Source organism: Quercus robur, chromosome 9, assembly GCF_932294415.1.
Source record: "Quercus robur chromosome 9, dhQueRobu3.1, whole genome shotgun sequence".
In the NCBI taxonomy this organism is placed as follows: Eukaryota; Viridiplantae; Streptophyta; class Magnoliopsida; order Fagales; family Fagaceae; genus Quercus; species Quercus robur.
Window position 1 is genome coordinate 10669677 of NC_065542.1, and position 18354 is coordinate 10688030.

Sequence of the window (18354 nt, forward strand, 5' to 3'; positions counted from 1 at the left end):
CCTGACCCTCGGCTCGATCAACATCGCCGAGCAGGTGAAAACCTTACAAATAAATCCTAAGGACAGAAACCTGACCCTCGGCTCGATCAATATCGCCGAGCAGGTGAAAACCTTACGAATAAATCCTAAGGGCAGAAACCTGAACCTCGGCTCGATCAACATCGCCGAGCAGGTGAAAACCTTACGAGTAAATCTTATGGACGAAAGCACAATCCTCGGTTAAACCAAATCCTGATAAAAACCTAACCCTTTTTGCAAAAACTAAGTCCAATAGCGCTCTTAAATTTCCCACAGCGCCGCACAACAGGTTTTCGGGGGTACCATTCTATTAAGCGGCCATAGCACTGGTATGATTCAAGCAAAACACAAAACAAAGATAATTTCATTCAACAAATTGGAACGGTAGAAGAAAACAGACAACTAATTAAACAGGTAAAATCAATTGTTCAATCACCACATCCCGGTGACATGGGCAAATAAAACCGACAAACTAAAGCAATTGTTCAATCACCACATCCCGGTGACATAGGCAAATAAAAACAAAATAAAAATAAGCTAACAAGTAAAAATAAAATCAGCTGGGAGGTTGAGTCGGTGTTGGCACTTCCTGCTGGACGGTCAGAGGAAAAGGCTGGCCCTCACCAAGAAGCTCCTGCACGGTAGGTATGCTCGTGGCCTCCATATCCTCGGGCTCGGCATGTGATTCGATTTGCTCAACCAACTCCCTCATACTGGCCGTCTCCTCCTCGTCAATAGCAGCCGGGGCGTTTTGGACGGCAGGTACAGGGTTCGGAAATGGAATCTGGCCGGGGTCTCTCAGCGGCGAGTCTTCAGGAACTCCCATTGCCTGAAGAGCAGCAAACCACCCGGCCTCGAAACCCATATGCCGAGCCCGAGCCACCACCGGCTCTGCGGAGTTCTCGGAGTCGGCAAAGCCTACGTCGTACCACTTTTGCTCCGCGGCCGCCAAGCCTGCCCTGAGATCAGCTATCTCGTCAGCATGGGAAGTGTTGAGGCTGAGGGCTTCGGCTAGTTTGAGTTCCGTCTCATTTTGCCTGGCTAGGAGTTCCGCACACCTCTTTTCAGCCGATGCTCGGAACTTCTCCGCGGCAGCAGCCTTCTTCTCGGCAGCCTCAGCAATCTTTGCCTTTTCCTTAGCCGTTTTTACTGCTGACTCCCGCGCCCCCTTCTCGCGCTCATTTTCCTCACCAAGCTCCCGTGCTCGGGCAGCCACAATATGAGCCAGTTGAGCGGCCTAGCAAGCACGAAGGTTAGCAAAGTGACAAAAGGAAATCTACATGGAGCAAGTAGACAAAAGAATTACCGCAATGGCGTGCCACTCTAACCGACGCCCCACGGACTCCTCGGACCCATCATCAAAGGCATGCACGTCCTTGGGAAGTTGGAGAGCTCCGGCCAAGGTTTGGGCAATACGGCCGCCCTCGCCCTTATCCCACATCCAAACAGAGGCCGTCGATGGCAATGGCTTGCCGTCCAGAAGAAACTTTGGCTCCCACGCTGGAGCCACTTGGGAGGAGGACGCGCCCCCCGTGCCGGCTTCGGTTGGCGGCTCGCGGATAACAATTCCCCCTGTTGGTCGGGGAGGAGTCTGGACAGCGGCATCACCCGGGCCCGTGGAATGTTGCTCGGTTACTTTCTGTTTCTTCCGGGCACGTTCGGACTGCGAGGGGGGAGGAGGTTGAGAAACTGGACCCCGACCCTGAGTAGGCGGGGGCTGGTTGGTCGGCCGGGCACCAGGCACGAACCTGTCAAGGGTCATTACTCTCCTTGCCACCATTCTTGCACCGGGCTGGATCGCTTCAGCTAGCAAGTTAGCCGCGTCTGTCACTTGCTGTTGATGCTCGGCGGGTGGATCCTCGGGATGGGGCTGCTCTTGGGCTTGGTCCCCTTGTTGTATGGCTTCGTGAGCTCTCTCTCTAAGGCGCCGAGATACCTGTTCCGCGGAATCGTCTCGCAGGGAAACTAGTTCGTCCGCGGCAGTGAACCGCCGATCAAATTCCCTCGCTTCCCCGGTTGTAAGCTTCGGCGGCAAGAAATTCACGTACCGGACGTCTATGTACGATAGCAGGGGGCTGTCAACTATCAACGCCTGCTTGAAAGGCTGCCAAGTAGAGTAAACCGGTTCCACGCCGAGGATCAGGTGTGAGGCCCGGAGTTGCCCGTCCCAATGCACGTAGATCTCGGAACGGAGGACGAAGTTTAAGTCCCTGACGTGGATGGCTCTGAGGTCCTGAACAAACACTTTGCCGTCTGCAAAAGAACAGATAACGCATTAGCTTTTAACAATAAAAAATTTTCTTTTACTCAAACAATTATAAGAAGGGGACGGTACGAACCCACTTCACGCCGTGTGAGGGGGCAAGGGATCTCCCCGGCAAACCAATTGCCGCGCACCCTGACAAACTCCCCGGCAGAGTTCCTGTTCGAATCAGGTAGGCACGATATCAGCCGTACCCGAGCATCCCTCGTCTTTAAGTAATAATTTGTGGATTTGCTCCCACAGAGGCTGTACATTTGGTTAATATCATGGTGGTCTAATTGTAAGTCAAAGGTATGGTTCAACTGGCCGACACAACTAACTACCCGGTAAAAATTGGAGGGAAGCTGGTCGGGGCACAGCCCATAGTAGGTGAGTGTGCTTATCAGGAGGGGATCTACCGGGAACCTAACCCCACCTTCTAAAATGGACATCAAAGGAAAGAAGGCTGTACCCTGCCCTCGGTGGAGTTCCATATCACTCTCATGGCAGTAAGCCACGTCCACGTCATTGGGAATACTAAATTTACTCCTAAAGGTGGCCAAAGCAGCCGGGGTATCTAGAAGGTAAGAATAACCCATCTATAAAGCCTAAAACTACAAGAATGAACTCAAAGAAACAAAGCTGAAGGAACAGGAAGGGGAAGAAAGACTTACTTTGGGTTCTAAGGAGGAAAAGAACGCTGAGCAAGCAAGCGCACAGAAATGTGGTCGGCAGAGAGTAGGCACTAAAGATCAGAGGCGAAGGAAAAATGGAATGATGTTTGGAGAAGGACTATTTATAGAGCCAGAAGAAATGGGGAAAGTAGAAACGCTTAATCAAGCAATAAATGGGCACAGCCTACGAGCGACCCAACAAATGCCAAGCGTAACCGATTTGCGCGCCGCTTCGGTTCACGAACCGTCAGGCAATAATGACGACTGCGCCTGGCGCCGCGAAACGGCGCGTCTTTTGAGATGACTATTAATGAGAAGTGACAGCCAGAAGTCCCAGACTAGAAGATTCCCGAGGTCAAAAGGCCCAGGCAGCTCCTTGATTCTCCTCAGCGACCGAGTATGAATCAAGGGGGGGCTATTGTACGGCACCGAGCTCCCTAAGCCCATACTGGCCTTGGGCCCAGACCCATCTAGGCCCCGGGCCCAAACCCATACCGGCCTTGGGCGCAGGCCCAGTAGAAAGTTCCAATTACCTTATGCCCTTCTTGAAACTGCCTTAGAGCAAAAACAAGTTTTGGGTATTAAGTTCCCGGGGTTGACCGGTTAATCTTTCCGGGTGGAGCGCATGAGTCATATCCGGGAAGGTCATGATATGCACGGGAACGTGAGTTGCCGAACATAATCGGTGAAAATGGAACCAAGTTCCAAGATCATAAATGCTGCACCGCCCTTTCACCTAAACAACCACTTTAACCAGATAATACTGGACCTTCAATAGCACTAGCGGTGACTGTAATCATGATCTCCCCACTAACCTTGGCTATAAATAGAGGAAAGTTGGGAGAAGAAGGGGTTCAGAAAAATTGAGAGAAAATAGTCAAGGAGAGAATATCAACTGAGTGTTGCTTTGAGTCTCTCTGCCGAGAACGACCCATTGTAGGAAATCCTTAAACCCACTACAAATAAATTGTGAGCCCAAGTGATCTAAGGCCCAGAATTCTTGTACTTGGTTCTTACAGAAACAAATATTGGAAAATTGTTGCACTCAACTTCTGCTTTCGTTTAAAAGTTTTAATGTTTATTTCGCTAGAAGTTGTCCAACACATCCCATAGGAAGAGGAAATAATAATCAAACTTAAACTTACTCCTTTAGAAGAAATCTTAGACTGGCTCTAGAAGTCTTTTGCCATTGGGAGAAAATTACTCACAGATACAGGTGGCTCAAGAAGTCTTTTGTCATTGATTGAAAATTACTCACAAATATAAATATTTTCTAGGTTGGTCTACACAAACTACACATAAGAACTTCTCAGACATAAAATGGGCCTTACAGCACATTATAGAAGATATGAAGCCCATGCTGAAATCTCATAAAAAAAAAAAAAAAAAATAGCCCACGCTGAAAAGTTTTTTGTGTTGGGATTTTCTTTTTGTGCCTCAGTGTGTAAAATTTCATTGCTCTCAATCTTGTCATGGGCCTCTTCTTTTAAGGCTGGTGGGAAGCGGTCACTTAATGGATTAATTTGAGCTACTAGAGTTTCCTAATATTCCTAGGGTTGAATAACAAAGAATTTGATAAACTTTTCTTACGTGGTATATCCTAAAGTTTGGGGATGATTGGATTTTACACCCTAAAGTTTCATAATTTGGATTTTATCCCTTGAACTTTAAGATGTTTGGATTTTACACCCTAACGTTTCAGAACTTGGATTTTACCCCCCTAAAAATTTAGGGTTGTTTGGAATTTACACCTCCAAATTCTAAAACTTTAGGGTGTGAAATCCAAACACCTCAAAACTTTAGGAAATAAAATCCAAATACTCCTAAAATATAAGAGGTAAAATCCAAATTCTGAAATGTCAGGGTGTAATATCCAAACAACCCAAACTTTAAGAGGTAAAATCCAAATTCTGAAATTTTAAGGTGTAAAATCCAATTATCCTCAAACTTTAGGGGTATAAGTTATGTAAGGACTCAATTTGTAACGATCCCGAACTGGTATTGGGTTTGTACATTAAAGGCCTAAACAATAAAATTTGTAAAGCGTGGGCTGAAAGGCTAGGCCTTGGTCACCGAACAGTGGTTCGTCATGGTTTCTATAGCAATTTGCGCAAGGGTGAACCTAGCGTGTCTAACAAGACTTTTTTCCGATACGATCTGAGTGGCTCCGGTCCTTAGACCTCGTCCAAGGAGTTTCATGTTCTCATTATTCTCCTTTTTTAGGGCTCTATGGTCTGGGAGACGATTTGTCACCCCCTTCCTGAATTGCTTCTCTTTCCTTTTTATACTAGTCTTTACCCTTCCTCCAACGTCCACGTGTAGGTTCAGCGTTCCAAGGCTGATACTTGTCCCATCAGCCCATACCCAAAGTGGTTGGGGGGTGATTGTAAAAGCTAAAAAGCATTGCTCTGTCAGGCGCAGAGTATTTAATTGCAGTAATGGCAACCTTTCCTTTTTCCTTTGTTGCCATATTGTCCAGGGGTCCTTTCTCCATCAATGTGGAGGTGTTCAGCTTTTCCCTAAACTGTTCCTATACCATACTTGCCCTTTCTTTCAGGAGCGCTTTGAGATGCCGAGGACAGAATCATCCTCAGCTATATCTCTAGGCTATTTGGACTTTCATTGTATGTCCTCAGTAATGCCTCTCCTCGGCTCGAGCCTTGGGCCCTAATGTAAAGTGGGCCGGGGTCACAAATTCTATAGCCCCACAATTTATAATTTACCCTATTTAATTTAATTGAACATGTTGAACTTTTGATTGAGCTATTTAATTTAACATTTAGGACATCAAGTTGTATTTTTAATTGATGTTCTTTTGAGAAAGCAACAAAGAAAGATAGGGTGATTGAGACTATCCCTAGTCTTTAAAGAATCTTTCTACTTTAATACCAAGAGTTTTTAGACTCTATCGATAAGGGTGATTGCTTTTCTGTTTACGTTTTTTAATTTTTAAGATACATTGTAGTTTATCCAAAAAGAAAAAGAAAAAAGAAAGAAAGATAGGGATGACATGACACAACTTGCAAAAAGTCGTTTTCAAGTTTTGTGAATATAAGCTATTTTCCAAGTTGGTCCACACCAAATATTGTTGGTGAGCCTCTTATCATCCAATAAGCTTCTTACCCTACGGTTAATAAATTCGCAAAAAACATATAACGTAATTGATATTTTTTTGTGTTTCTAATAAAAATGTCTTTATATTTTGATAGTTGAGTTGAAAGAATTTGAATTATAAACATTTTTATTAAAAACTATGAAACACCAAGTGGTATCAATTGAGTTACATATATAACTCTTGAACCCTATTATCAAAAGAAATAAACGGTTAATAAATTCATGAATTCCAATTGGCTCAATTGTTAATAAAAAAAAAATCATTTTTAAATAATAAACTTAAATTTAAATCATGCTTACACCAAAATAAATTGGTGCCTTTTTTATGAAGATATAGTATCCATCATTGAAAAAAAAAATTATAGTTAATAAATTTATCTTTAAATTCGGTTCATATCAAGTTTGGGATTACAGAAAACGATAAGGAAGCTTCATTTGTTCAATAATGATAACGTTGTTTCAAGGAAAACGAAGAGCTAGTGTGAAATTCCACAAGGAGGAAAAAAAGAAGAGAGAGGAAAGAGAGTTGGTATGAAATTGATTGAACAAGAAAAGGTGGCCAAAATGTTCCTCTTTCTTTGACATACTTTAAATTATCATGGACTCCATAAAGTTCTAGTCAATGCCGTGCACATCATGGAATTTAGTGACATTTTAAGTTACAACGTATTTGTGGTTCTAGTTCAAAGTGAGTTTTTTCTTTGCAAATTATTGTAACTGGGAATATAGCTCACAGTATTGTTAAGAAAATTTGTTGAGATGACAGAATAGCAGAGCCCTAGTCTTTAAAGAATCTTTCTACTTTAATACCAAGAGTTTTTAGACTCTGTCGGGAAGGGTGATTGCTTTTCTGTTTATGTTTTTTAATTTTTAATATATATATTGTAGTTTATACAAAAAGAAAAAGAAAAAAAAGAAAGATAAGATGACATGACAAAACTTGCAAAAAGTCATTTTCAAGTTTTGTGAATCGAAGCTATTTTCCAAGTTGGTTCCACCAAATTTATCCATATTGTTGGTGAGCCTCTTATCATCCAATAAGCTTCTTACCCTGCCGTTAATAAATTCGCAAAAAGCTTGTAATGTAATTGTATTTTTTTTTTTTTTTTTGTTTCCAATAAAAATGTCTTTATATTTTGATAGTCGAGTTGAAAGGATTTGAATTATAAACATCTTATTTCATATATATAAAAAATAAAAATAAAAACTATAAACATCTTCATTAAAAACTATAAAACACCAAGTGGTATCAATTGAGTTACATATATAACTCTTGAACCCTATTATCAAAAGAAATAAACGGTTAATAAATTCATGAATTCCAATTGACTCAATTGTTAACAAAAAAAAAAAAAAATCATTCTCAAATAACAGATTTAAATTCAAATCTTGCTTACACCAAGATAAATTGGTGCCCTTTTTATAAACATATAACATCCATCATTGAAAAAAAAAATTATAGTTAATAAATTTAATAATTTATCTTTAAATCCGGTTTATATCAAGTTGGGACTACAGAAAACGATGAGGAAGCTTCATTTGTTTTTTTTTTTTTTTGGTTAAAGAAGCTTCATTTGTTCAATAATGATAATGTTGGTATGAAATTCATTGAATAAGAAAAGGTGGCCAAAATGTTCCTCTTTCTTCGACATACTTTAAATTGTCATTGACTCCATAAAGTTCTAGTCAATGCCGTGCACATCATGGGATTTAGTGACATTTCAAGTTACAACGTATTTGTGGTTCTAGTCCAAAGCGAGTTTTTTCTTTGCAAATTAGTGTAACTGGGAATATAGCTCACAGTACTGTTAAGAAAATTTGTTGAGATGACAGAGTAGCAGAGCCACAGTTGATAGAGTTGCAGTATTTATTCTACTGTCTAAGCTACTTGTAGTTTATGATTGAAGTAGCTAAACGACATGTGTTTTACTTAAGCTTATAATGTGGAGTTAGTTAGCATACGTGTAATAGTCAGTTAGATCTTTTCCTATTTTCCCACTCTCCTCTGGTTCTCTAAATAAAAACAGAGGCTATGTATTTTACATTCGGTTTTTGATATACAATTGCATGTATTATAGAGATTCTCTCTCAAAGCTTTCTAAGGTATGATTCTTAATAAAATTGATAGTTATATGAAAGATAATGTAACTTTGAGGCATGTTAAAAACTATTTCTTAAAAATTAAAATTGATAACTGTCCTACTCAAAGGAGTTTGTTACTCAATTATAAGCCAAAAAAGAAAAAGAAAAAAAAAAGCTGATTTTATTAGGAAAACTTGCTCGATTGATTGTTAGATGAATTTTAAGGAAACTGTTTTGTGTAGCAAAAATCCAAATTTGGTTGTCTCACTCAGAATTTCGTCTAACACAGTGAATTTTGCTCAATCGAGATCCCTTCTGCAGCACTTGTACTCTTTCTTCACTTCAATGATTTAATGCAATTACAATTTAAAATGAAATTAAAATACATGGAAACTTGCAATTACACTGAAACCTTTTTGATTTTTGACATGGAAATTTGCCAACATTACAAATAGTTGAATGTAAGTAGACATTGCTTGTGTCCTGTTTTTGTGTGCATAACACGCAAGCTAAACCAAGTGAAGAGCTGCCACATAATTATAAACCAACTTTGTTTGGTTTTGGTCGGTGACAGTGGGTCATGTTGACGCGCGAGTGCCCCCTCAAATTAATAAGTTCATAGAAGTTTCATTATTATTTCTCCTTAGATTCTATATTGTACATTCTCCAAAAAAAAAAAAAAAAATTCTATATTGTACTGTAGAGAAGCTTTCCGCAAAAGCAACAGTACTGCATCAAAATAATGGGAATAGAATCTCCTTGGATTCTATAAAGTAAAATATGAATCTCCATCACACACTATTACATTAAAAAAAATATGAATAGAATCCCAAATGTGAAAACAAGAAAGATAAGACTGACTCCATAAAAAAGAAAGAAAGATAAGAATGACACTTCTTGCAAAAAGCTTCAATTTGAGACGAAGGTGCGTGAAACATCACACAAATCATTGAGACTTTTATTCAGCAAAAAAAAAAAAAAAAAAATCATTGAGACTTTTAACGCAATTTTAGGGGAATAGCAGTGTGCCACTTTATCATACAAATAGAGCTTTTCAAATAGTCAACAAATTCATGTTCAAAAAGAGCTGGTATGAAATGGATTGAACATGATAAAGTGGCCGGTACTGATTGTTTTACTCAACGAAAAATCATTCTTCCCATGTGGACTGTGGCCGTTTCTAATAAATTGGTCTTTTGTGTGTGCGCGTAAATTAATTATTGGATACATGATTGCTTATAAGATAGGATTTTTTTTCTTTTTATCATTGCCGTCACTAAGAACCATTTCTTCATCAATCAACTAACTAGTGAAACTACTCATCATCTACGTGTTTTCCTACCATTTTGTTTTGGTTATTAGTGCATGCAAATGAGATGCCAGATTTTATATCTTGTTTTTGAACCTTTACCAGTCTTGGTCAACTAGAACATAAATCTTCTTTCCAATACATCTTATCTTCTTTGAAATCCAAATTCGAAATATTGCAATTTGACATTAGTACTTGAATAGTTGATGCCATCTAAGGTAACATCGATAGCGAGAGAAATCTAAGTATGAACCATTTAGACACAAAATATGAACTAATAGACTATTAACATAGAATCAACACAAAATATTGTGTAAAAATTAGTTGAATTGAAAAAATCAACCCCTGAAGTCAAGGTAAATGATCAAAATCAACTCTTGGTCATTGATGAACAATCCAGTTTGGTTCATTTCGTGCTCTAGATCAGACTGATCTAATTTGCAGTTTAGGTTGGGTTGGATTAGGTTAGGTAACCCAATTCAATACTAACGTAGCAAGAAGTTTTTGACTCGGCAAATATGCTAATTAATGTTGCAAATGAGTCCTACATAAAAAAACTTTACTTAATTATTTCAATCCACTTTGTCTAGGTTCACTTAATCTGTCAATACAATTAGCTAGTAAACTACAAAGTTGCGTGGTTATATAACTCAATTTTACCTCAAATGTTATTAATTCCTTAGAATAAGTTAAAACACGCATTAAATATATATATATATATATATAGGCCAAAATGGGGATATATCCCTTTCGCCCAAAAGTTCCAGTAAAATGTCTCATTTCTGAAACTATCTAGTGATATGCCTCTATTTTAAAACTCGATTTGTTTAACTTCAAGTTTTAGTAAGGAACTCGAGTTCCTTGATTTTTTTTTTTTAATTTTTTTTTTTCAACTTTGATTTGCCTATAACTTGATTTTCTAAAAATCGAGTTTCAAAACAGGGGCATATTGCTAAATAGTTTCAAAAATTGGGTATTGTGCTAGAACTTTTGGGCGAAAGGGGTATATCCCCATTTTGGCCTATATATATAAATAAATATATATATATATATATATATTTATTTATTTATTTATTTAAAGTTTTACTAATTGCAAAGTTACTTAAATAAATAACGTTTTGATGTGGCTTTTCAAAACTAGGAGATGTCATAATGATAAAGTTATTGATTGCTTCCCTCTTTAATGGCAGGTACAACCTTGAGGCATGCAAGGATATGTGAACTTTTGTTATTTCATTTTGATGTATTCCGATTATCCTGTTATAATTTTAGAACTATTGTGGAGTTTGTAATATGTGATCTTTTAATTTGATGTATGTGTGGTTGAAGACTTGCAGTACACATTAAGGAGATTTGGACCTGGCTATGGGCTTCTTTGGTATGTAAACTCAAACAACAGTTTTCTATATTTAAACACTGAAAACTCTGGGCCCAAAAAGAAAATTATGTTTGGTAGGAGTTTTTTTATCAAAAGATTTTGAGTTATGGTTCTCATTTTAGGGTGTTTAAAACATGTATTTTGAAAACTCATCATATTAGTTTTTAGTTTTCAAGTAACGTTGCTGAGTGGTTTTTTTGTAAATAAGTTGAAAATCGTGGGATATATTGACAAGACTAAACTCTTTTTTTTTTCTTTTTTTTTTTCTTACTGGCCCACCACTTTGTCATTCTTTTTTTTTCTTTTTTTTTTTCTCTCTCTCCTTCAATAAAATAACAAATTTTTCATTACTTAAAAAAAAAAAACACATACACATACCAAACATACAAAATACATGTTTTCAGTCACCAAAACTAAGAAGTATTATCTAAAAACCCTCATTTGAGTACCCTTGCCAAACAAATAACTTAAAAGTGGGCCCCACATATTTGGCATTTAAACAACACAAAACAGTTTTCAAGTTTCCTTACCAAATGGGCCCATAATATTGTGTTTTGATATAATATAGATTTTGTAATATATAGTTCTTTAAAGTATATGTGCATAGTTGTGGGTTTTTTTTTTTTTTTTTTTTTAAGAAAAAAGTGAAAAACCTTATTTTGAGGGTTGGGAGACCCTTCAACCTCATTTATCTAGGGTTGTAATTTCAAAGTGGGCCCCTGGATTTGGCATTTAAACAACACAAAACAGTTTTCAAGTTTTCTTACCAAATGGGCCCTGTAATATTGTGTTTTGATATAATATAGATTTTGTAATATATAGTTCTTTAAAATATATGTGCATGGTTTTTTTTTTTTTTTTTTTTAAAGAAAAAAGTGAAAAACCTTATTTTTAGGGTTGGGAGACCCTTCAACAACCTCATTTATCTAGGGTTGTAATTTCAAATCTTTTGACCTTTAGTTATTTTTACCTTTTTCAAGGATTGGCGATCCTCAATAAAGATTAAACATTTATTTTGAGGTTCACGAAGGCTTTAGATATTTTTCAAAGGTCAACATGGGTCAGACTCTAAAAAATAATTTCTTTTCAAGAGTTTTTCATACGATTTTCAAGGAGTTTGACCCTTGAAAAATACCAATTTTTTTTTTTGGTTGTGGGTGTTGTACATTAACATGGGCACTTTGTGAAGGTGACGTGTTGTTTGGCACACAGTTTGAGTAGGCTTCTTCCAACAGCAATTCTTCTAGCTCTTCTTAACCAAATTTAACACATTCTACATCAAATAGTATACATTAAGAATTTACTTTGATTACAAACAAATTTCTTGCAGTGAGCAAAGAGTCCTCTAGCATCCATCGGAAATTACCACTATGAAATTTTTTATTACTAAATAGTATGAATGCCTGAAGGGTACAACCACTAAATTTTTTTTTTTTGGTAGTGGGTGTTGTACATTAACATGGGCACTTTGTGAAGGTGACATGTGTTGTTTGGCACACGGTTTGAGTAGGCTTCTTCCAACAGCAATTCTTCTACCTCTTCTTAACAAAATATAACACATTTTACATCAAATAATATACATTAAGAATTCACTTTGATTACAAGCAAATTTCATGCAGTGAGCAAGGAGTCCTCAAGCATCCATCGGAAATCACCACTTTGAAATTTTGTATTACTAAATAGTATGAATGCCTGAAGGCTACAACCACTAAATTATATTGGAAATCACCCAGGAAGTCCTAGTCTCCTAGAGCAACTAGGATACTTAATTGCACAAAATTAGGCTAAAAATAAGAAATTTTGCCCAAATTTTTTTTTTTTCTAAAACATATCTTAATTAATACAATTCCATATAAGGGCTCAATTTTAACTAAAATACTCTTAAAAAGTCTCTAAAATAAGGAAATAAAGCCTTATTCTAAAAAAATTGTGAAAATTATTAATATAAAATATAAAAATTTAATAAACATAAAAAAAAAAACCTTTTATTCTTTCCTACCTCAACAAGAAATTTAGAGATTTTATGAGCATTATCTCCCTCATACTTCATATATATATATATATATATATATATATATATATAAAATAAAAAATTGAAGTCCCTACATTGACCGTAAAATTAATAATTTCAATCCTTGAGTACAACATGATTGCAACTTTTATGATTGTCAAGGACTCCTACTTTATATACCTACTCTGATTCTAGGATGACTTCTAACTCCTGGTTTAGACGTCTTGCAGGCATACTTACATTAATTGTTGTGGGGTTTGTAGACGCAAATGGATTAGGGGGCATGGCTAACTTATCTCCTTCTCCCTCCAACATTTGGACCACAACTTTCATAGAAGGACGATCCATTGGGTGCCACTGGATGCACCAGAGTCCCACAATTGCAAGTTTCTTTGCAATTTTAGCATCTCCACTATCCTCAACATAGACTCGTAGGTCTTCTTTTTGCTCTAACAAATTGTATATCCATTCTGGGAAATATATTTGGCTAGTGTTCTCCACAGTTACATCAACATTTTTCCTACCTCCAACCATTTCAAGCAACAATATTCCAAAACTATAAACATCTGATTTGTAAGACACACTCCCAAAGTTCCTAGAGAACACTTCGGGTGCAATGTAACCCATGGTCCCCCTAGCCGTGGTCATGGACACTGCGCTTTGATCCTTTGCACACAACTTCGCCAAACCAAAATCAGAAATTTTTGGATTGAAATTTTGGTCTAGCAAAATATTATGAGGTTTAATATCAAAATGGAGGATTCGTTGATCACATCCTTGGTGAAGATATTCAATTCCTTTTGCTATGCCAAGAGCAATGTCTTGTAGCCTTTCCCAACCAAGGAAACGTTTAGAATCTACTGAGGAAATGAACTTCTCTAGTGAATCATTTGGTAAGAACTCATAAACTAGAGCTCTTCTAAATCCATCAGCACAAAAGCCAACCAAGCGAACCACATTAACATGGTGGATTCTACCCATTGTTCCCACTTCATTTATGAATTCTTCTCCATTGCCCTTGGAACTATTCAGGATCTTCACGGCTACATGAATTTCATTCGAAAACTTTCCTTTGAACACTGTTCCATAGGCTCCTTGCCCTAACTTCTCAGTAAATTGATTTGTAATTCTTTTAACATCGTTATATGAGTACCTTGTGGGCTTGAAAGCTTTGTAATCCTCCAAAAACTTTTCAATCCTAGCTTGATTTTCTTTTTCTGCTTTGTCATAGTGATAGACACGGTAGAGTACATAGACAACTAGTACCAAAAGAAATGAACCCAAGATGGAACCTGCATGTTAAATATTCATGAGTCAAGAAAACAAAAGGTGATTTACTCTGATTTTTCAAATGGCCAACAGACAACTCACCAGTGGTCACTATTTTTCTTGATTTACCTGTCAAATATTTTAACATAATCAGCTTCTAATTACACTAATCAATAAACAAAAGATAATTGTGTAAAAGTTGATCACTATTAGCCGAACAATATTTAGGCAATTCATGTGTACATAAACATGATAGTCCCTTCTCTTACATAAATAGTGGATTCCACTATGACTTTAATTAGCAGAATAAGTTATTATGTGATGAGGAAGTATCAAGTCATTGTACTCCTAAGATGTTGAATAATTAATCTTTTTCGCAAGGTAGTGTTGCATTCAGAAATTGTGTTCTTTTTTAATGTGATAAGCGATGAGTTTTACTCAATTAATCAATTACCACACTTGCGCTAAACTTTTTAGGTAAATTTTATATTGATATTGCAAGGTTTAGTTTCAACTAATGAGCTAACCGCCTATTCAAGGGCTTTTGACACATTTATAACTATTTAGTACTACGAAAGTACAATTTAAACTCTCTTCTATTATGTAATAATAAGTCCTACTAATTAAATTCATAATAAATTTCATAATTTATGTAAAAGAATAAAACACTAGCTTGCTCTATGCTCTATTCTAACAATACCTAATAATTTTTCTTCTAACACAAGCCCACTTCTAAAATAATGTTCTTTTGAATGGAAGGAAAAATATTACTTCAAGAATGGATACAGGAAATAATAAATAAAATAAAATAAAACAATTTCATGACTGGTTACAGGAAATTACCGTTGCAGAGCACTAATAAACTAAGCTTTGATAAAATCGATATATGTTGTCATGAAACAGAACTTGTGTGATTATAGAAGTGGAAATTGGGTAGAAATAATACAATACGTACCTTTGTCTTTGTCTTTGTCTTTGTAGGGGTCAAAGCACTCAGTTTTCAAATCAGTGCACGTGCTATTATTCTGGAATCTACATTTCTTGCCTTTCCTTTCACAGCGTCCGCACTTGGCCGGTTCGGACCATGTCAATTCAAGAGAAGAATCCCATATATCATTTGGGACTGACGAAACGCTATACATCTTTGTACATGATAATATGGGCAAGTCGTTGATGTCATAATCCGAAGGAAATGCATAAACTGAGGTTGAAGAGCTAATAAGACAATGGATCAGATAATCAGTATCTGAATCTGGCGTACAATTGAAAAGGGAATAGTTAGAAAGAGAATTTTTGAATTGGAAAGGAGGGGAAGATAAATGGAGTCCCGGAATTTTCTGTGGAAAGCAATTATCGGAGTCAGTTACGTTAATTAAGTGAGATTTGTAATCAATTTGTTTGACAAAGACTTTTAGTGAAGTAGGCAGCTCAAGCACCGTATCATTTTTATCATTGCAGTAGAGATCAAAGCCAGGATAGCCACAGTGCTGGTTTGGCTGCCTATCTCTGAGTCGGAAAGGAAATCGGATGGGTGGGCCATGGCGTCCACACCGTAATTCGGGACAACTATAGTGGCCTTCTCCAAGGTCTACGATGAATAGCACAAACAGTAAGGACGGAATAACCATTCTATAAGAAATATCCATATCTGAGGTCTGGAAAGCTTCTCACACTCCCAGATATCTAAGACTAACTTAATTAGATGGAAAATATATGTGATTCTGTATATGGATTATTATGGAATCCTCACCTATTCCTAAGCAACCAGTAATATTTGGTGGGTGAAAATTTATAGACTTGGGTCAACCGTTGCGTCGGGTGGACTTCATAAGTCCAACTGTTTTTTCTTTTACTTCAATAAGGGATGTTCATGTTATCCTCCCGGAAAAATAAATAAATAAATAAAATTAAAAATTAAATAAACAAATTTTAAAACCTGAAGTTTCAATCCGCAAGTAGTTAAAGATATCAATTGTTCCTACTGATATAGTGATATCTCCCATGTATAAAACTTCTTCTTTTCGTTGTATTATTATTATTATTATTATTATCATCTAAATAGTAAATACATCAATGACCTAATATTATCGTGACATAAATGTATTTTTAGTCCCTACATTTTGGTGGTTTTTTTTTTTCTTTTCATTTTAGTCCCTACATTTTCATTTTACTACTTTTAGTCCCTAAACCAATTAAGGCGTGACATTTAAGTTCTTACCATCACCCAACAAACGGAAAAAGCTGACGTGACTGACGGCACATTAAAATAATAATTAAAAAATATATATTTTGACATTAAAAAAATGCCACATCAGCATCTAACTTTAAAAAAATTAATTTATTAATTTTAATTAAATAAAAAAAATTACAAACAGAATTAAAAACAAAAAATCACATGAATTGAGATTAAGAGTGCCTTGAACAAGAACAATAAAAACACAAATCCAGATTTAAGAACATTAATTGACATTTTTTCTTTTTGTTTTTTCTTAGAAAAAAAACCCAAGATTAAGCAAGAACACAAACACAAATCTAGTAAGAACACAAACACAAACACAAATGCAGACAAATCCAGCAAGAACACAAACACAAATCCAGCAAGAATACAAACACAAACCCATCAATCTATCTTCAGCAAAACCAGCAACAAACACAAATGCAGACAAATCCAGCAAGAACACAAACACAAATCCAGCAAGAATACAAACACAAACCCATCAATCTATCTTCAGCAAAACCAGCAACAACCCAATTCACTTACCTCCATCTACATAAACTCCTAGTACAAACAAGCTCAAATGAAAAAAACCCAATAACAAAAGCCAAATCCTAAACCAAAGATATGGGTAATCGATTCTAGTGGAAGCAAAATCGAGAGGCCGAAGTGCTGAACCAAAGAAACCAGACACAAAATCCACCACCAAAACTAGATCTGAAACCACCAAATCATATATCTGAACGACCAAACCCAAATCCCATATCTAAAACCCGTCAGCAAAACCTAACGATCTAAAACCTCCAAACCCAGACATCCATCTGAGAGAGGCCCACTGAAAAAGGAAAATTTAAGGAAAGTGGAAGAGAGTTTGGTTTCTCAAAAAATCTTCAAATAAATTGAGTAAATCCGTTTATGGGTCAAGAAATTCGAAGAACTTTAGCTCTGGGTTGAGAAGATCTTCAAGGTTGAATAGTTGCGCAGAAGTGTTTCAGAGTCTTAGACGGTCTCCGAGGTTTATTAATCAGCAAAATACGGTTGATGCACGCGTAGATTGTGAGGAGAAAGTTTCAATGAAAACAAGGAAATCTGATGTTAGGTTGAGTAGTCGTAGGAATATGAGTTCTGGGTCAAGGGAGGCTTCAAAATTGAATGGTAGTGATGAGGGCGTTGTAGGGCTTAGACAATCTCATAGGGTTTCTAATCAACGAAATTTTGTTGATGAACATGTGGAAGATGTTAGGACATATGCGATTCACTTGTTAGGAACATATGTCACTATGTTATGTAATTGACTAATCCTTTGACAAAACGCACTTTACTTGTATTTGCGTAGATCTAAGATGTGTTTAATACTTCAAGAAACTTTGTTTCAAGATCAAGTGTTGAAACCATGCAAGTCTGTCCAAGTTTCAAGCCAAGAAAGTGCCTGTCATTAAAGCTCGACAACTAGCCATCTGTCGAAGTTTAAAGAGCTGTTCAGCCCCGTGGCTTGACAGCAGCTCGACAGCTAGGCATTTTTCGAGGTTTATGAAAAACAGATTTTCAGTTCTATTTTGACTCTAATCCGTGATTATGTGTTTGGGTCTTCTTTTCTCACAACTCTAGACATATAAAAAGATTATTTTAAGGGCTGTCAAAGTGGACACAAGTTGTACAAGTGTTAAGTAAAGTTTGTTCAAGCAAATTGTGACCGGAGACACAGTTTTGCCCTAGTTCATATTTCTTGTGAAGAAGTTGCTGTGTTTGTGCATCATAGGGTTTTGTGACCAAGCATCTTCTTGATCTTCGTCGTTTGAATGAACTGAAGAACTTTGCATCCAACAATCTTCTTTAGTTGGTGATTGAAGTCGCATACTGGGATCTGTGCAATTGGTTAGTCGCGTTCTGGGAACTGTGCATTATAAGAAGAAATTGTCACTACAGAACAAGTCCAATTGAGTATTGGGGTAAGGATTCAATTGTAGGTTGGTATAAGGTACTGAGATTCCTTTACTTGTAACCGCTTGTTGTGATAATAGTAAATTCTTGGAATTGGTAAC

The 18354-nt window shown here is 36.8% G+C and overlaps 1 protein-coding gene across 1 annotated transcript in view; it reads right to left on the reverse strand.

The window, feature by feature from the left end:
• LOC126698098 (rust resistance kinase Lr10-like) overlaps nucleotides 1–15821 on the reverse strand; it is a 94161-nt gene extending 78340 nt beyond the window's left edge. The window contains exons 1-3 of the mRNA XM_050395097.1: nucleotides 15053–15821; nucleotides 14200–14226; nucleotides 13009–14120 (exon numbers count right to left, since the gene is read on the reverse strand). Coding sequence (XP_050251054.1) covers nucleotides 13009–14120; nucleotides 14200–14226; nucleotides 15053–15743 — 1830 coding nt within the window. The 5' untranslated portion in view covers nucleotides 15744–15821. The remainder of the gene's footprint in view (nucleotides 1–13008; nucleotides 14121–14199; nucleotides 14227–15052) is intronic.
• Nucleotides 15822–18354: the final 2533 nt, after the last annotated feature.